The sequence below is a fragment of the Phaethon aethereus genome, assembly GCF_964289735.1.
Source record: "Phaethon aethereus genome assembly, chromosome: 7".
Lineage (NCBI taxonomy): Eukaryota > Metazoa > Chordata > Aves > Phaethontiformes > Phaethontidae > Phaethon > Phaethon aethereus.
The window spans coordinates 18,170,412-18,190,620 of NC_138583.1; the positions used below are offsets into that span (position 1 = coordinate 18,170,412).

Genomic DNA, 20,209 nt, shown 5'->3' on the forward strand with positions numbered 1-20,209 from the left:
AAAGAGGGAGAATGAAATTCAGATCAGAGGCTCTTGGAAATTCTTCATTGGTTTTTAGTAACTAAAGTAACTAGTTGATGGGAAAAGGAAATGCAGAATAAAGCAGAATTGGCACAGGCCTTGTATATCCCCCTGGCAACATGGGAAGCATGACCGGGGAGATGAAGAGACATTTATCTTGCCAACAAGAGGAACTGGTATGCCTTGAGAGGAGATGTGGACCAGAAGCGGGGCTTGTATGTGAGGGATGGCATGTGTGTCATGTCAGAGCTTACTGAAGACTTTCACAGGGGCCTGAATGGTGCTTTGGCCTCTGTTAGTTGCTCTGTAGGCAGATATCCTCCACCTTCCTAATGCAGTCAAGGTGCTGGCTCGTTTTTCAGTGGCTGCACTGACACCGAGGCTTCAGGCTGAATCCACTGGGCTCTACTTGGCCCATTGGTTTTAGCTGAATAAGGCTAGGAACAGCTTTCGAAACAGCCTGCAGAGCAGGGGCTCTGGGGGCTTATGGCTTGTGGGGAAGGGTGAGTCAGGTGAGGAGGGGGCAGCAGATGCTGTGGAGGGATGTCTCATCAAGGTGTTTACAAAATCCTGCTCTGAGTGCTGTAACAAACTCAGAAGGACGTCCCTTGCCCAGATTCTTAGTTGATATCAAATGTGAAGCCAAGGACTATGCCTACAGTGGATGGCTGGGGTGCTTGCTCCTTTCCTTTCTGTGTGCTGGTGCATGCACATGCATTCAGATTTCATGTTGCTTTGCAGTGCTGGCTTTGATCAAACTGTGGGATCTGCTGTAGGCAAGAACCTAAGCTGAATGGTGGGAGTTCTCTGTTGTGAGAGAGAAAACACCCAATCTGGCTTTATCTCTGTGCCTTGGTAGGCAAGGAATGGCACATGAGGCTTGAGGCACTTAACCCCCCGTGCGTTCACATTATTAAGTGTGACCCAGATGACTCTCACCTATAGCTGTGAGCCTGCTCTGATTCAGTCATTTGACCTCCTGGAAAGTTGCTGGTGTCTGAGAGAGCCCAAGCTCCCCCCTTCCTCCTAATGTGCCCATCTTTTCTTGCTTTTCTTTTGCTTTATAATGTGTACAATACAGGATATGCACTCCTGCCGAAAGCAAGAGGACAGGAATTCTCCTTGCCTTACCAGGTCCACCTGCTGGATAACCCAAAGAAAAATATTGGACAAGTTGTTTGTGGATAAACTGAAAAATATACATGTGGAAGAAAAAAAGTCAGCTTTGAATGACACCGAGCATAGAAACTCCAACGGCAAAGGTGCATGCCATGACTTTTTAAAAAAGAGCCAGGTATTTTAATACCTTCTTTCCCTTTGCCACTGTGTAGACATGTTCATCTCTGCCTTCAGTTAGATTATCTTTGCAAAGTAAGTACAAGGTAATGAAATACTGGAAAAGAGACTAAGTTTCCCCGGCCCACTCTTCAGGGTGCTTGTCAGAGATACAAATATAATCACTTAAACCATCTTGACTTCTACTCTGTGGTGTTGATGGTCTAATTTCTGCATTCCTTGAACAAAAAAGTAGAAACTCTGTTCTAAGTTTGTGTAGTTCATTTGTCGTCTTTTGTTTGTGGTGTTTTTTTCAGTGCCGTAATACCAAGGGTTTCACAGATGCTAGTGTGTGGAAACACAGCTTGTTACCCACTGTGTGAGCTTTCTGGCTGTCTTTTAGAACCATGTGTGTATGTACTTTTAGGGCTAGTATTACACTTTTACGTGTGGAGTTGTTTGTTCCTGGGAGGTTGGGAGAGCGTGGGAAAAGGCTGGTGCAAGGTAATAGTATTAGTGGCTTCGCAAGAGGAAAGGCTTTGTCAGAAAGTACATCTGCCGGCATTTCTTGAAAGAAGTCTTCTATTTGTTTATTGTGTCCTACTGGCACTTGAACCTCCTCTTTTGTCAGCAGCTGAAGGCAAGTGGTGAGGATTTCACCACCATCTTGTTTCTCTGGCTTTCACTGGGTGAGAAAAGCAGAGCTTTGCTGTTTCATCTTCACTTGCTCGCTCCAGCCGTGTCTTCCCCTCGATGACTTTTGACTCCTGCGCGGTCACTGCAGCAGAGATGCTGGTGGCAGGGGATGGATGCCTCTCTGCCCTCGCGCGTGGGATGTCGTTCCACTGGGGTCGTTCTGCACTGGGAGGCTGGAAAACGGACTTTGGCTTTTGGAAATGTTGGCTGCAGTGGTGATAGTATGCTGTTACAGATGTATTAATTTTGGCTGGTCTTTGAAATGGCAAATGTTAGAAACACTGAAATGGAAATGTCAAAGTCCTGAGCTGCAGATAGCTGGAGGGAGGAGGGGACAGCGTTTGGGAAGCATCATTATATGCTTATTTTCTTTAGGCGTCTGCTGGTAGCTCTTGTCAGAAAGTATGTACTGGATTTGTGGGGGCCTCTGGTCATTCTTAAGGCCTAGGATGATTTTTTTGTTTGTTGCTACTGCCTTCTGCAGAAGAGGAAATGGTGGTGACCTGAGACTTGCTGGTATTCATGTTTAAAGGAGTGGTGTGGCAGGGCATACTGTCCTGTGCCACCCTCTTGCAAATGCTGAGAGATCTTAGCTGTTTTGTAGCACAGTCTTGTTGGGAAAATAAGGGAATATGGGGGAAAGTCTGTGGCTTTGCTGGGAATGTCTCGGGGAGGAAGTTTAAATTTAAACAAGCAAAGAAAAGCTTGAAGGAACCTGAAGGCTCAGACTAGTCTCACACTACAAAACGTATTTGATGCAAATGCGATTTCTGTCTTGAAGCAACTCAAATGATGTCTTACCAGCTGGCACCAATTGACTATCTCCCGGAATTGGCATGATGACAGCAATCAAACTGAATTTATTGCTTAGGGTTTGATTCCTCTTCCGGACTCTTCCCATTCTCAGAAATGTAATCTAGAATGTGTTCCCACAGGAATGATAGCTTCAAGCCTCCTTTAACAGCAATGGTAGAGCACGGGCCCTAGTGCAGGATGAAGACAGGTGGACTGTAGTATTGAGCAGCCAGACTGTATGTTCCAGTTGAGAGCAGGAAGATTCTGTATTGGTAAAGGGAGGAGCAAGGATTTTTTCTTCATGACACAGTTCCTCATCAAACAGAGACGATTCACAACTGAACGCTGGTTTTGTTGCTGCTTCTTTTTACTGCCTTCCCATTTGAGTGGCTAAACTTTTAGGCTGTTAAAAGTTGCCCCCCCCCCTTTTTTTTTTCCTTCTTAAGGCAAGTGTACTAAATAAAGAGCAGGCTTAGCCACAGTACCTCAGTATAACTGCAGTTTGGTAAAGTAAGCCAGTAAACACTGCTGTTTCGAAACGGTGCTGTGTTTCTAATGCTTGTTGAAGAAAGTATGGTAGAAGTAACTTTTTCCACCTCATTTTCCTGCAGGTGTGAAATTAATCACTTTCACTGATAAATCTTTGTTTGATTTATTTCAATAACTATTTTGTCCACTCTTTCAATTAGTTTTTATTGCTGTCTTCTGCTTCTGCTTGCCAAGAGAAGGAACTGCCTGAAATAGGTGTGGTTTTGCTGATGTTCCTAGAGCAATAAATGTCAGCGTTCCTTGGGCAGGTGGAGCGGATGGGACGCAAAGGGCACATCTCTTTCCACCTTCCCACTCACTGGTCCTTTGAGGAGCTTGTGGCAAGACTCTGGCTGGAAAGCGTGTTTGCATGGCAGCTGCCTGCAGCTGAAACAAACCCCTTCTCCACATCTCTTGGGAGCGGGAGTCACTCAGGGCATCATAGCTACGTCCAAAGCCGGGAGGGTTTTGTGCTGTGCTGCGTTGTGCAGGGTGGCAGTGTCGGCACCTGATGCCTAACCATCTTCTGCTCCGTGGCTCAAGTCTGGCCCCCACCCCGCTTGCTTGGGACTGATCCCTTTGTAGGGTTTGTTGCAGGTGTCTTTCTCTAGACACTGCCTTTTACAAGTGTACCTCAGCTCCATGCAGACAGGTCTCCCTGTGCTTCCCTGGCAGCCCCTTCTCCTCAGCACAGCTTCCCAACAGGATGATGAGGCACAGTGACCTTTTTCTTAATCTTTTTTTTTTTGTTGTTGTTGTTATGTAAATGTTCTCACTTGACAGCTCCAGACTACTGGAATTTGTAGATGTCCTGTGTCCTGTCCGTGTGTCGGAAAATGTTCTCCTCCAGGCCTCGGGTACCCTTGGAGGAGAAGGACCTGGTGAGGAAGAACCTCCTGCAAAGCAGCCATGTGTGTAGTGGTTAGAGTAGAAAATCGGGAACTGATTCCCTGGAGAAGAATGGAGCCCAGAAGCTGGGTCTTACGTTATTCATCCATATCTGCCACCTCATCTTTGGGGTAACAGACTGAAGCGGCCAGACAATGAAAGGTTTTTTTCTTACAAAAGAGTAAGAAATGCACATCAATGTAAAACTAGTCATATGCCCCACCCTGCTGGAGGTTGCCAGGTTTTCATGAAGTAAGGCTGTCTGCATTTTGTTTTTCATTTGTTGGGTACACCTTTCTTTTACATCATGTTATCCTGTTTATCTGCTGCAGTTTGATGCATTTAGGACATACAGGCCAAACTATCATGGTTTTAGTCTGCTGTTTTCTGTGCTCAGGCTGTGTTGTTTTTGTTTAAACCTGCTCATTTAGAGAATCTTAATTGTGCACAGCCACTTCTGTCCATCCATCGTGCATGAGCAGTCCGTTCCCATGAATGGACTGCATGTTTGTATAAAATGAACCAGATACATTTTTGCAGGTCCTTAACTCTCACCAATTATGCTAACACAATCGTTTTCTGTTGAAGTAAATCCCTAGACAAATCAAAACCCAACCCAAAGGAATCCCAGTTCTCTGAACAGGCAGCTTCTTATCAGGAATATTCTGAAGAAACCTGGTATTAATGATACTAGAATGACACTTAGCACAGTATTTGCAGAACAATAACGTTAAAGGTACTTGGGTTAAATGTAGTCTCACATGCTGAACCAAGATGCAGAAATCATATTGTATAAAGGACTAAGAAAAAGGTATTTACATATGCTTTGTGTATCAGACATGAGAAAGCTTTCTCATGCTGTTTTTAAGAACCATCTCCTTAAGCATTTACATTTTAAATTTTCTACAAAAGCGATATGCAGACTGCACTTTTCTGTCCATGTAGATACTCATTGCTTCAGACTGTAGATAGAAGAATTGTCCAAATAGCAAGATTCTCTTTTTTTTGGCTGGCAAACAGTAAAAGAATATTAGATGAGTATTTGTAATATCCTGTACTTAAGTTTTAAGCATCAGCTATTGTTCAGGGCTAGACAGCTCTGTAACGTAGCAGGAAAAGAGCTTAATGAAATCCAATACTTGGAAGCAGGAGGTAGATGAATTCAGACTTGGAACGGCAGTGCGAAATTTTAACAGGAAGGGTAACTAACATTTGGAGTAACTTCTCTGGATGTATGGCTTGCTTTATCACTTGAAGTCTTGAATGTGAACCCTTATGTTTTCTAAAGGATATACTGTGTTTTAGGCAAGTTACAGAAATTGCTGGTTGAATTTCATAGTTTGTGAAAGGTGGGAAATAGGCCTAATGTCCCAGGCCTGGCAAACCGTAAGGTAGGTCAGATGTGTTGCTGTGTTTCTGTTAGCTACGAGGTGTGCTTCCACTGTGCATTGAGAATAAACACCTTCACTCCACAAATGGCTTGCAGAAATAAGTTCGATCTTTTGGGCAGAGGGAGGAGAAATTACTTCCTTTGCAAGCTCTCGGTAAGGCAGGGATCTGAACCCATGTCGTCTTTTCATCGTTATTCTAATACAGTTAAGAATACTTAGCGTTTTTAAGATTCGGTGGGACCCCGTATAAGAGATGTGTTAAAGCCCAGCCTTCGACTGCTCTGCTGGACTCACAGAATTTTGTGTTTTCCGTCTCCTACTGGGAATAACTATTGTCACACTGGAGAAAGGTAGAAAAACTGCAGCTCGGTGTTTATTCCCTGTGCATTTAGGGGTCTCCCTGGGGATGGGTTGGGGGGCTCTTTTCAAGCCACAGGTTGGGCTCTGTTCTGGTGCTGCCCGCAACGGGGTGGGCAGCCCTGCAGGAACGGGATCACGGTCCTCCAGGGCCGGCGCCGGGAAGCCCGCCCAGCCTGACCTTTCGCTGCGCTCAGTTGCGGCGGCTGCCTGCTGCGGGCTGGTGCTCCTGGGGCTGGAGTGTGCTTTCTCTCTGTGCGTTGTGCTTGAGTTTGCCTGTTTTGTTGCCCTGGAGACAGAAGAGTGTGGTATGCTTTCCCCCGACCAGAAATAGTTTCCTGTACCTTGTGACCAGAGTGCTGTACTCCTCTGGTCTCCGGCCAGGCTGTGTGGTGCTGGAGCGATGGGGTGTGGGGTGATGACCTCTTGTCACAAGTTCTGATGTGGCTGCTGCCCATGATCACTAGCTGCCCTGCCCGCTCCCCTCCCTCTGCACCATGGTGTAGGGTTTCAGGGGAGCAATTGCTCTTGATTTACATCTCCCATGGCATTTTGATGGTTATGTCATTTTGTTTGAGCCTTGCTCCTGTCAGCTGTCTGTCTTGGCTGTCAGGACTTGGTGGCTGAGTAGCACGTGGTGAGCTCTTACCTCTCCTTCCCCCTTTGCTCAGCTGTTTTTGCTGTCTGCTTCCCCGTGTCCTTGTACTTGGGAACAGATTCTCAGCAAGTGTAACTGCTCACGAGGGCAATGTGATCCGGGTGGATGAAGGATCCCCTTCTGTAGGAGTTCCAAGTAGAGCTGGGAGGGTAAGTGGGGAATTTGCAAGACCCAGGCGTGCAAGCAGGCTATGGATAGTTTATCCTAAACTGTTGCCCTGCTGTGAGAATCTGGCTTGAGTGCAGAGTATGCAGCACAGCCTGTTACCTTGCACAGGCTGCGTTTTGCAGAACTTGACTTGTGAGAGATGCTGCTATAGAGGGGAGCCAAGGCATCCCCCCCCTCCCCAGCAGTGCAGGTGAGAAAGTGCTTGCGCTGCACCAAGGCCTCGGGAGCGTGGAAGCTCTCCAGGCTTTCTTGCTGTCTGATACTTTATTGGAGAGTGTTTCTGGCATACAACAGTAAAATATATGCCACAGCAACAATAATTTCCAGGATTGAGAAGGAAGGAGAGATGGAAAGGAGTAATTTACTTTGCCCCATCCCTGAACAGTAGCAGATGAGGATGTAAGCACATCTCAGCCCTATAAAATATTAATTGGGACATTTTCTACAGCAGTGGGAAAGAAGACAGAAGTTCTGCAGTGCCCTGAGCTGCTATTCCCAGCCTGGGAGAGAAAAGTGTTCTGAGCTGAGATCTGGCTCAGTCTCCATCTTCTGCTCATGGGGAAGAGAACAGTTGCCCAAAGATTTCCTTTACAAAGGGAAAGGAAGACCATGGAGAGACCATGGAGCTGCACAAGCTGTTCTTAGGCAGAGCAGTGCAGCGTGGCTTTGTTGAAGTGGGTCTCTAGTGGGTTTGCTATAAGTCGGAGGATGCTGCATTCCTACCAGTGATCTGCTGAGTAGCCCCACCAGCCAAGGGTCCTGCTTACTCCTGTGGAAAAGACTTGTGCGTCACAGGGGATGCAGAGAAGGTGTGTTTTCAAGCCTGTGTGCTGAAGATCTGTAGAGAAGAAATGTCAAGAGCGGGCAGGGACTGCTCCTTCCCCTTGTTGTGTTCTTTTGATGGCTGGACTGGGGCGGAAGGACAGTCCATGATTCTTGCCTCTTTCTAGGCATCTGCATCCCCAAAACTCTAGAGTTTAGCAGGTGCCAGGGCTGCCTAAAAGTTTGTCTCCCTCGGATCCTTTCAGTGAGTCTGTGCTTGTCCAATGTGAGCATTTCACTTGAGAGGATGGGGACTTTGTAGTGAAAGTTCAGGACTCAGTCACTGCTTAGTGAAAATCTTCTGTCTGAGCCTCAGTGGCTAAAAGCCTGCCAGCTTCTTTGCTGAGGTGGGCAGAATTGCTCTAGCTCCCTCTCCTTTCCTTGCACTCACACATACTACATTTCTAGGGAGAAGAAACCATTTTTTACTCTCCTTGATATTTTTTCTTTAATCCAGATGACGGTCATGGTTGAACTGATGCTGCCTTTGGGCTGCAATAAGCATACTTAGCACTTGGGCAGAACTTCTCGCCTGGAGATCTCAAAGTGCTTGATCAGCATTTCACCAGCGAGTCCGTCCATGGGTACTGAAGTCTGGTTACCTTTACGGTTCACTGGCACTGGCAGAGTTCCCTACTTCATGTGATGAATGTACACTAGCAGGAGCTGTCTAGTTCTCCCTCCTAATCTACCCTTCTTCCCCTGTCTTTCTCTGGAGTGGAAGCAGGTCCTTTTCCCATTTCATGTGGGCTCTTTCTTCAAAGACTCTTCCTCCTCCTCTCCAGCGTTGGAGAAGGGGGTAAGTCTCGGAAGGGATGTCGCTGGAAGTGGCTTTGCATATTCGCGAGGCTGACGGAAGAGCAGTGTCTTTGACTCTGCTGCTATTCACTTTGAATCCAATGAAGGAATATCACTTTAGTGCTACCTCTGTAGTGGGAGCAGAAGTCCTCCTGCAGTCTCTGCTGCATAGTCCTCGTTTGGAATGGCTGTGAGCTTTTGGGAGAAAGTCATATTCCAGCAATTCCCAGCCCTGCTGGGTCACTGTGTTCCTTTCTCTGTTGAGTATGAACAAGAGCTTAATTCAGAGTTGTGGTGCTTAACGCCTTGTTTCTTACTCTCTTTCAGATCACCAGAAACTGGAACGTGAAGCTCGAATTTGCCGACTTCTGAAGCATCCAAATATTGGTAAACCTCCTTGGGCTCAGAGGGGTGGGAGTGAGAGGAGTAATGTGGCTCATCTAGCGTGCTGTAAGAGAGCAGATGTATTCTGAATGTTCAGAACAACTTGTCAAGCTTGCCTGTTGAAATCGCCTGAGTTTCTCTCTTTGACAAATTCTGCCTATGACCGTGTCCTGGCCCAGATGTTCACCAAAGCGTGCTGTGTTCTGTCTGCTCACCCATGCAGAGCTGTCCCTGCTCCTTGGGTGATGCATGACTCTTGTCTGCTCACCTGACATTCTGCAATGGGAATGAGCTGTTGTGTTTGTTTTCCTCATACCTGTCTTCTGTTTCCTCTTCTTGGCACTTCCTGACGTATCCGTTTAAATGTTGTATTCGGTGATGTGCCCAAAGTTAAGGGAGGGTGCGCTAATATGTCAGCTCTTCTCAATACAGTGGCCACCTACTTTAAAAACAAGACTTCGAAATCAAATTGTCCATTTTGGCAGTGGTCAAAAAAAGAAAAAAAGAGTAATGGAGTAAAGGGAATAGTTTTGTGTAGAAATACAGGAAGAGGCAAAACAAGGCGCAACTTCAAACCAAAACTGCGGTTATTTACTGAACCGTAGAGAGAAGGCATAGATTTTTACCTACTTCTGAAGCACCATGGAAATTTGTCCTAAGTTTTCTTTTAGATAAAATTCACATTGCTAGAAGTTGCTTTGAGAAAAAAAATTTCGACCATTAGTGTTCGCCTCTTTAGGATCTTTAAATAAATAAAGCCTCTAAGATTCTAGCTGAAGTATAATTTGAGTTAATTTAGTTAAGAACACATTAAGAAATACCAAAATGCCACCTTCAACCAAACCACTGTAAATACCCCTTTCTGGGAAACCTGTGATGCATTACGTTGTCTTTCTTTTGCATAACCCTATCTGCCAGTGTAGATCATGTTTTAAGGGCATCTGTCTGGTCTCCTGACTTTCAGCTTCATAATCATTTGCTCGTATCTGAAGACCTCGGAGAGGAAAGATGCCTTACAGCATACCCCATGGACTAGCATCTGTAGCCTATTCCATATGTGATAAAGAAGCAATTTCCATAAGCTTGGGACCTCACAAAATGCAAAGCACCTCAGTAGCAGCTTTTCAGCAGGAGAAGTTTTGTTGCATCTGGGTGTAGTTGTGGAGGTATGGCATGAGGAGAGGATCAGTGGCCACCTTCTACACTAATTTGCACTGATGAATATATTGGCCAGTAAATTTGTTGCTTGACAATATTTAGAATGACTAAAACTCTTATTAGCTAGTTATTGAGCTTCATTTGCCCCGTAAGACTTGTTGCATTTAGTTTAGTAGGTGATGTCACTTTTTATTTTGGCCTTAACTTCACTTTCATCATCTCTCCTTTTTATAATTTCTTACATCTTTTCTTGCCAGGCCTCTCAGAGTAAATCTTATACACAAGAGGAAAACCACTTTTACAAGTAAACCGCACCAAAACCAGAAACATATCACATTCCTGGTTGAATTCTACAGCTTGTTCCTCATCTGTAATGAGTGGCAATGCTTGCCTCCTGTTGTATTGTGGTTTGGAAAAGACAGTTTGGGGGAATGTCAGTGGTTCTTGCATTTTCTACAGAGCATTTCTTGTCTTCCTAGAAAGAACAGTTTTTCTTTGAAGATAAAGAGACTGATCATTCTAAACTCATTGGGTGGTCACAAATAGAAATAAAGGAATTAAGTTTTATGCCTACAACACAGAATCAAATGTGTTGAGTAAGACCTCGGGAAGTCATACGGTCTGTTCAGCAGTCCTGTGAAAACCTTTTATACCTGGCTGGTTCCAGGCGTATTTGTTCTTAAAAACCTTTAATGCTTCCATAGCCCCTAGTAGCAATCTTTCAAATGTTTAATTCTTCTGTCAGTTAGACACTAGAAAAAACCATACTTTGCTGCTATCTTAGCTTGTTGTTTCTAATTCTATCAGGAGTATATGTGGAAAGTAGTTTTTCTTTCTTCTAACAATCTTTTACATATTTGAAGACTGTTATCATGTCTCTTTTTAGTCATCTTTTTCTTCAGACTAAACAAACCCAGTTCTTTCAATCTTTTCTCATACATCATGTTTTCTAGACCTCCAGTCCTTTTTTCTTTTTTTTCCTTCCCTGGACTCTCTCCAGTTGCTTCATATCTTTCTAGAAATGTGATGCTGTCATGGTTTAACCCCAGCCAGCAACCAAGCACCACACCAGGACAGATGCCCAAAACTGGACATAAGATTCTAACTAAGGCCATCTCAGTGCTCACTAGAGGGGGAAAGAATTGCTTCACCTGTCCTACCAGAGATACTCTTGTTTTGTACATCAACGTGTGAAACTTGGCATTTAGATATATTGTTGATATATTTGTTTTCTGACGTGTTATTGCTCTAGACTACTTTCTGCAGAACTTCTGGCAAGCAAATAATTTTTTCGTCTTATATAGGTGAGGATTCCTATCAAAGTGTACATTGCATTTGTCTTTATTAAAACAAACAGGAAGAAATCCATTCCGTGGGTTCCACCCAAATTTGTCAACACCATTTTGATTTCTCTTCTTATAGTATAATAGGATTGCAACTTCCCCCACAGTACCGTGATCTTTAATAATGATGCTATAGATTGCATCATGTATACAATTAATAACACTGTTGATTGGAAGTTATCACTTGATACCTTGTTGCAGTTTGACAGTGATCAATTTTGAGGTTTTGGGGTTTTTTTTTTCAATTAGTTGTGTACACCATTGTAAGCTAGTTCTGAATACACATTTTTTTGTAAATTGCTTATGGAAATGGCACGTAAGATGCTGTCAGAAACCTTGCTGAAGTCCAGATGCTACATGCATTGCTGTATCCATATTCTTTGGACTTGTTATGTTGTCATAAAAGGAAAATGTATTCTGACATAGCGGTAGGTTTTTTCCTTGAAATGTTATTAGCAGTTAGTAATCACCTAGTTTATTGACATTCTTTGTTGTAAACTCTTCTGGATGAATACTTGCTGTGTTGCCTCGGTGTGAGCTATGCTAGTAACACTGCACCAATCTTGAAGAATTCGTCAGAATTTTGCACTTGCTTTAATTTTCCCATTAAGTTTTGTTGTTATTGTTTCTGTTGCAAACTGCGTTGTGGCATGTCCTGCTCTTCTATGGTCACCTGAGCCTCTATGGAGTCTGGGGCAGAGGATTGAAAGTTGGGACTCTGTGAGGTGGGCTGCTTTTCTCTCCTGCCCATACACAGGATATAAAGCAAACCTATTGTTGAATTTGTGGTTCTTATCCATTTGCTGCAAGACAGTAGATTCTGCTATGGAGTTTCTGGACTGCAAGCCACTAACCATAATACTGCTACTCTGATAAAATAAAGGTTACTCTAGGGACAAAATAATGGTCATATTTCCATCTGCTGTTGCTCTTTGTGAAATGACCACTTTCTGAGTTATCCTAACATGCCTTCATCAAATCTCAGCCCTAATTTTAGGCTATTGCTCTGTAATTGGGTGTTTTGTTTGTCTTTAGATGCACATTATGGTCAAGGTAATCACTGGAGTAATCCTTCTCAGAGCTTAGTGTTGAAGTAAGGTTTTTTGTCTGGACAGAAGGAAGTTGAGGAAATTTTCTGTTTTCCAACTCATGGTATGTACCGTGTTCTCATTGTGAACCATCCATTTGAATGTGCCGTTACAGCTGGTCACCTCAGACTTTAGTTTAGTAGAGGAAGGAGTTCTTTCCCTAACTTTCAACTTCTTTTTTTTTTTTTTTTTTTTTTCCTCCTGACAACTTTTTAGAGTATTTTGCATTTTGGTTCAGAGAAATCATTTGCCAGGCATGCTCACCAAACATAGCAGAATTGGACAGAGATCAGTCAGTGATCTGTTCACTCCACCCTGTTTTAAAGGCAAAGAAGATGTACCCATTACTGAGGACATGGGAGTGTTAAAGAGAGGTAGAACAACCATCATTAAAACCCTGCTGTCCGTAAGCAGATAAAATGCCTGTGGAAGATGATGATTCTACGGGGAATTTCACTTTTTGAACAACTTACTGTTCCAGTGATTCACTTATCTATAAACCTTGTGGGCATTTAACATGGATGTATTTGGGAACAAATAGAAGAGAATGGTATGGCTGTCTTCTCCCTCAGTCTGTGCTTTGCAGGAAAGAAGCAGGTTTCTATGAGCATGCTTATAACCCTGACCATTTGCAGATACTTTCCTGATTGTGCGACTGAAACTTGTACAATGGCTAAGATAAAATAAACTTCAGCATTGCCTTCTGTTTGTTGTAGAGCTAAACTTAAGTGTGTTGAATGTTGACTCTTGCTTACCGGAACAGCTCTTTTGGTCTTTTGCTCAGCTGTAAACTTCATTTCAATTATCCTGTGTATTTGATTTTTAAGTCCTGTAATTCATTCACTACATAGAGATTCTCCTGTGGAGAATTCATTTTTTCCCCATGCTTCCTGCTGCCCATTAAATACTAGAGCAGTGACAGAGTTGAGAACCTCAGTATCTTCCTACAAGCTTGTTCAGTGCAAATGTGAAGTCCAGCACAGTGCTGAACATGTCCTAGGACTTCCAAAGCAATAATGATAAAAAATCTGATTTAAAAAAATACTCATTCCTAGTTTTGAAAATTCTTCTCTAGCATTCCTGTGTCCTCGTACAAGAGGAGGATTGTGGCTTGTTCAGTGTACCATGAAGTTTGCTCTGCATGGATTTTGTCCACTGCGTTGTTAGGTGTTGCCGTTCTCCTTCCAGATTTTCTTTGTTACCCAGTCTAAATATGTGCTGCCTCTTTGGATCTGTCACCAGATGATCTGTACTCTTTCTTAGATATTTTTAACCCAACTGTACAAAAGTAGTTCTCATGGCAGCCTTTGCTGTGAAGAACTGCATGCACTTAAGTCTTAGAATAATAAAAATACATATTTTAAGAAAGGCTGGTAGTAGCCCAAGAGCCAGTGCCAGATTCTGTTTCTGATTTCTGCCTTCATATCCTTTGCTGAACTGCTTCAGAGTTAATTTCTTTGAGTGAATTTATAGCAGTAGTGAAATGCTGTCCTCAGCATCTATCAGAATTACTGCTTTTTCAGGTTTTTCCTACCTCTGAGTTTTTCTCCAAAATATACTTGCACCTAAATTCTTTTTATTTTAACTTCTATTTGTTGGCCTGTCTCAGCATAAACCACAATTGTGGACACATCCTTATGTAAAATGGGGAGAAAATAGCATAGAAATCTCCTGTGAATTAGAATTTCTTTTGACCCAGTCAGTTTTGTTTCTTTTGACAAGTGGTCTGTCCTCCTAGTACCTCTGTCTAGTGGGAGTGATTTTGATGGATGTGTATTAAAAAAGGCTTCCAGTTTGTGTGCCCTTAAATGATGGTTATGATCAAGGTGCAGATTACTGCAAGGACCAAGAAGGATGCTGTGCTTCTGTGTGCAGCCCAGCTGGAGGATCCCACAACGCTCATAAGTAGCTTGAGTGGGAAACAGGGTGCATTGATCATGTCTGCAAACCTAACACTGGATTTGTTGTCTTTGTGGTATCAGCCACAGCTTAAGGTTTGGTCATTCCTTATTTTAAGATACTACTGTTGATAAGCAGGCCCTCAGTTTTTCCTCCCTCCTGCCACTGGGAGTATTTTCCTATTGGCTTTTCCTTAACAGGAGATTTGAATCGCTTCCTTAGCGAATGAGAAAAAAAAAGTAGGCTGTGTTTTGCTGTAAACAGCAGATTTCCTTGTTTTCATTTGGCTGCAGACATCCAGACTGCCTTTGCAATTGGGACAGAAAGGATGTTATGTGCAAAGAATAGTTAAAATGCTGGGGATTCTCCAGTGGTTTGGCCACGCTTGCTGCCCTATGGAAACGCAGCAGTTTCCAAGTGGGATGCTCCCGCGCCCGGCCGCTGTCTAAAGCTGCTGCCCTGCAATTTCTATTGCGGGAGGACTGCTCCTTTTCTCAGGTGAAGCTGGTGTGTAGAGGGGATGGTGTGGGGACGGGCAGAGGCGGGGGGGAGAAGAAACCTCGTAGCAAGCATTATGCTTTATGGCTTTCTCAGGAGCTGAGCAACTTTTCCTTAGAAGTGTCGTGGGGCTGTCTGAGAGGACAGCGAGTTGCTGTGCTTCCTGAGCGGTCAAATGATGATGTTCTTGGCCTTATGCCTTTAACCTGCTCTCCTCTTCCTCTCCACCCCTGTCCTCCACCATCACCCTCCCAGAAAAAAACCCCAGGAAAAAAAAAATGCCCAACCACCAAACGCTCAAAAAAAACCCCAAACAGAATATCAGCACAAGTGCATACCTACTGGAAAGTTTGAACCTTTGAGCTGCAGGTTCACAGAATCACAGAACGGTAGGCGTTGGAAGGGACCTCTGAAGATCATCTGGTCCAACTCCCCCTGCCAAGGCAGGATTACCTCGGGCAGGTTGCACAGGAACGCATCCAGTCAGGTTTTGAAGGTCTCCAGAGAAGGAGACTCCACAGCCTCTCTGGGCAGCCTGTTCCAGTGCTCCGTCACCTTCACAGTAAAGAAGTTTTCCCTCAAGTTACCATTTATTATTTCCAGGGCCTGCCCTGTTAGGGATTTAGGTGAGTGCCCATGCATGTCTGGTGGAGAGGAGGCTCCCCAAAACCCCAACCAGTCCAGCTTTTTATTTCTCATTCTGCTTCTCCCAGTTACTTCTTTCACTACCTATTCTTTATTTACCTCTTCTACTTTTCTCCTATTTCTGCCTCCTCTTCCTATAGCTTTTCCTGTAATTTTAAGAAAAATGTTTCTCCATAATCTCCCTCAGTTTGGGAATGGAGTAACAATTGCATTTTCTTCCGTGCCAGGGGATATATTTATTCTGTGCGTCTGTGGTCTGTACTAGAGAGGTATTCAGATTCCATTATTCCATTATTCATCTATTTAGCTGTGAGGTTTATCTGTATGCAAGCAATGCCTTAAAAAAAAAAATAGTGGGATGATGAACAGAGTCAGTGCACTCAAACTCAAAGATACTGCAAAAGTCGGAGGATTCCCTTACTTTTTCCCCCATGTCTCTAGTTAGGATAGCATTGAGGACCTGGAAGGAGCCTCCTTTGGGGTTCCCCCCGCCTGAGCACCGAACAGAACAGTGGGGATGGCTGCGCTCTGGTGAAACTGTGCAAGCGACAGCCTGCCTTTTGAACAGAGCCTGCCTCTGCGGCAAGGCTTGCTGCCTGTCCTGGGCAGAGCGGGAAGGGAGTTGTGCCGGTCGGGCTAGTACAGCGGGGCGGGGGGCTGCCGGGCAGGATGCCCGCCTGCGTGGGCTGGGGCGCTGCTTTGCCACGCCAAAGGCTGACTCGTCCTCGATGGCCGAAACGTGTAGTAAAGCTGTGGAGCCTGTATGCGAGACCTAAAATTTGTCACAGCTTCTATCTTTAGTTTCTTAATTCTAATAAAGTTCTCTGTGTATTTTCTTTGAGATACCAGTAAAGTTGGCTTGTTATTACTTTGGGTGTTTTTGGAAAAAGCTCTCGTATAATACAAGTGGTTATCAAAAGTACTTTGCTTATCTGGTATGTGGCTAATTAATAACAATTCCGGATGGTCATGATTGCACTGTAAGGAAGAGTAGGAAATATTCCTGCTAATGCACTCTTTTGGCTCATGTAATGTTTAAGTAGGGCATACTAAATGTTATGTATCATGTGCTGAACTTCAGCCTTTGAATGTAGACATTGCAAAATCAAAGGAAAAATAACATTTAGTCGGCACTGAAATGTTTTTTTAAAAAATACTTTGTGTTTTCTTTTTTTTTTACAGTTGTGTTTATCTCTGCAGAATGACCAGTTTCTTAATGGGAAGGATACTGTTCTCTATATACCTTCTTTCTAGGCTGTGAATTTCTGTGCGTAGGGGAATTGCCCCTGATGTGGCACCATGTATGGCAGAAAGGGCCCTGCTTTAACCTAATTTTTAGGACTGGAGTGTTAAAAAGGTTACAGTGAGAACAGTGGCAAGGGGGGGAAAAACCCCACCTCTGTGTGCCTTTTCATACTCCCTTAGGACTATTGCTCGTCTGTCTTTGCAGAGCCTGTAGCAGCTTGGTTCTGCCTGAGCCGGAGCACAGTGTTAACAAGCCCTTCTTCTCTTCCATTTTTCCAAAGCTTTAAAACTGCAGTTGGTGTGAAATGCTGTGGGCTTGGGGGTTTACAGCAAGCTGGTATATATCCAGCATACTGTAATCGCTCTGGGTCAGATTTGGGAGGAGGAGGTAGAGAGTCCATGTTCCAAAGGGACTGGTTAGCAGCAGCATGCTGTGTCCTGTTAGCTAACTGTCCTGCTGCTGTTAGTTACTGCTCTAACAAAGCTGGTCATTAGCTGCTGGAACAGATGATTTCTGGAGGATTACTTGCATTACACAATTTAATGCTTTTTAATAGCAAATTTTTAATTAAAAGGAGAGCCCTTTTGGAGGCAGCCTGAGCAGCTGCAGCTGAATTCTGTGTGTTTAATGTAATTAGAGAAACAGCTGGGGTGGGAGCTGAGCACCCAGCTCCCAGGCAGTCACAGGTTGGTGGTGGCTCCTCACGGGACAGGCGTCCTAAGTGATGCGAGCCGCGCGGGGAAGCGTCCTGGCGCTCGGAGGTGGTGGGACAATTCCCATCTTGGTTCCCCAGGCTGGTGAGCAGCTGGGGAAGCAGAGCGTGGGTGGTAGCCACCTGCATTGGTTCACTTGTGCTGCCATGGACGATAGTGCTCAGTTTGCAGTCTGTCGGGACATGTGTATTTGTATGTGTAGTTTCAGCATCTCATGGCATGTTGGAGACTCTTGGAATAAGACATCAGGCAGGTTTTAGCCTCCCAATTTTATTCTGCTGCTTGTGGCCTGCACTGTCTCTTGAAACATGCCCCTTGTGGTATCTCTTACCTCTTTCCTTTCTCCATGATACAGGCAAATGTCTGATGCCTGGTTGGAAACTGCTGAGAAGTGAAGCTGTGGCTGTTTTTAATGAGTGGCTGACCTTTAAATAGCATTGTTCAGTCCAGAAGATCCCAGAGCACTTTTGAGTTTGCGCTACTAAGGCTGTGTGAAACAGCTACTGCGTTGCAGTTACCATGACCCAGGGAGACAGACAGAAATCTCTGTTGCCTTGTATTGGCTCTGCTGCAGGTACTGTAACACAGGAAACTTAATTTGAGAGCCCTAAATATTATATTATGACAGCACGCAATGTATGTTGGTGCAGAGGTAGTTGACCAATCGTGTCCTTTACGTTCCCATAATATCCAAATGCTTTACACTTAGGAACACCAGTGAACCTAGATTTAGCAGAGAAGATTACCCTACCCTGTAGCTTGAACACTGTCTCTCAGGACAGGCAAAGACCATTGGTATGTAGGAGCAAGCATATTTCAGCCCATGTTACCTTTTCCTTAGCAGAGACGAGTAATTGCAAAGTGAAAATACTGGGAATTGTCCCGTGAAATTCTTTTTCTGCTTGAGTACTTGCCTTTTGCTGTGACTTCAGTAACTACTTTGCTTGCAGAGATTTACTTCCAGCAGGTTGCCAGAAACCACCTTGTGTTAAAAGAGCCTGCCTGCCTCAACCATGGGCTGAGCCCCTGGGCAGTCCTGCTCCACTGTTTCTGTGGACATGGGATACAGGGGAGTGTTCATCACATTACATCATAAGAGTAAAAAGATAATATTCAGCACACTGGGCAGAGTGAAGGGGAGGTGTGGGTAAAATTAGGCTAGGTGTAATCTGTGTTTGTGACCCCGATGTCAATTGTCCTTTTACGTGTGACCTCTTAAAAATGTGGTGCCTGTTGCTTTTCGATGTCATGTCCCTGTAGTTCAGGTGGACTTTTCTAAAAATTGAAAACTCTTTTCTGATTTTTTTCACAATTCACTTCAATTTTTGCATTCACAGAGTCTTGCTTTGCGTGACTCAGCAGCAGTTTGCATTGGATGTTAGGCTGGTACAGTTTGTTATGAGGGAGATTTTCCTCTTATGCTCAGTTGCTTCCTATCACGCTCAGGCAATCAGAGAGCTGTGGTTGCCTGTACAGGGTCACTGTATTCCGGCAGGGAAGGCAAACTGCATGACATGACTGTTACTGTATTGCTGTTTCTCACTAAAATGCTTAATTTTCTGTAGTTAATATCATAGCTTACTAATGTTACTCCTTTCTAAAATAAAAGGTGTATGTGCATGAGGATTTTGAAACACTTCGAAGTATCAGCTTGAAGTTTTGTTCTTGAGGCAGGATTTCCAGTGAGACCCTGAAGACAGCAGGCAGAGAAAAGTAATATTCACAGCAGATGTTCTTAGAAAGTGCTTGAACCCCTGGTACCCAGCTGCTGTTAGGTTCAGTAACCGCAGCACGTCCCCTTGAGCCACTCACTGTGGTATCAGGCTCTTTTGCAAGTGCTCTGGATTGCATTAGGGCCTCAGACCAACACACACGCCCACACAGACAGAAGGTAATTTGTGTAACTTGCATGAGGCAGTGTTGAAGATCTGAGTGTTTGGGGAAAGGGAGTGGTTTGGTCTCACTGTTTTTCTGTTGTCGGTTATTTTTCCAAAAGGCCAGCTTTGTGGGAGCTGCTTCCTGTGCAGGTAAGACCAGTTTACATAGGGTGAGACTGAGAGAAGAAAAGGGTGCTTAAAGCAGGTAGCTAGGCTGTGCCTTGTGTGTAGTGATGCATTGCAGCTCTTCGACTATGCAGAGTTACAGGTGGGTGTGCACTTAGAATTGGAGGGAGAGTTTTAGGTAGCAGCCTGTCTTTACCCCCTGTGGAGTTCTGGGACAGTACTGGATTCAGGACTGTGTATGAAGAAAGTTGGGCTTTTTTTGTGTCTGGCTGAAAACACAGGATGCTGTACTGAAACCACTGCTTATTTCTCCCAGCATCTGTGTGTGCTGCTTGGAGATACCCAAGTGGTGATGCACACTTTCTGCTGGCCGACCAGCTGGTATTGTTGCAGAAGATGTTCCTACCTAACAGTCTGTAACTGATTCTGCTCCTTTGGATAGAGTTTGTTCTGGCGTTACTTCCTAGTGCTGTGGTTTTTTATTTATTATTTCTGAAGTTATCTCTAAGACTTGACAGTCTTACAAAAGTAGACGTGCTTGTGAACTCCACGAGCCCTCTGCTCTTTGTGTGGATGGGACTTTTTTTCTGTGCTTTGACTAAAACCCTGGGTGAAGTCTTTCGCCATATCCTGTAACTGATTTAGTGCCTCATTGTCTGACTTGCTTCTGTTTTCTTTCTTACTCTCCTCTCCTTGTCTGTTCTTGCTAACTATTGTAGTAAATGCTCTTTCATCCATCAGAGACCTTTGACACGGGAACAGTCATCAGGTGACCCTGGCTGTGCATGGTGTTGGCAGGGATTGATTTCCTACATCTGTAAGAATCTCTGTGTTA

The 20,209-nt window shown here is 44.2% G+C and overlaps 1 protein-coding gene across 15 annotated transcripts in view; it reads left to right on the forward strand.

Moving 5' to 3' along the window:
- Positions 1 to 20,209, forward strand: part of CAMK2G (calcium/calmodulin dependent protein kinase II gamma) — a gene marked incomplete at both ends in the record, with an annotated part of 117,233 nt that overhangs the window by 43,401 nt on the left and 53,623 nt on the right. For all 15 annotated transcript variants that reach the window (XM_082002269.1, XM_082002279.1, XM_082002276.1 and 12 more), the window contains one exon: positions 8,725 to 8,784. In XM_082002269.1, the coding sequence (XP_081858395.1) occupies positions 8,725 to 8,784 (60 nt within the window). The remainder of the gene's footprint in view (positions 1 to 8,724; positions 8,785 to 20,209) is intronic.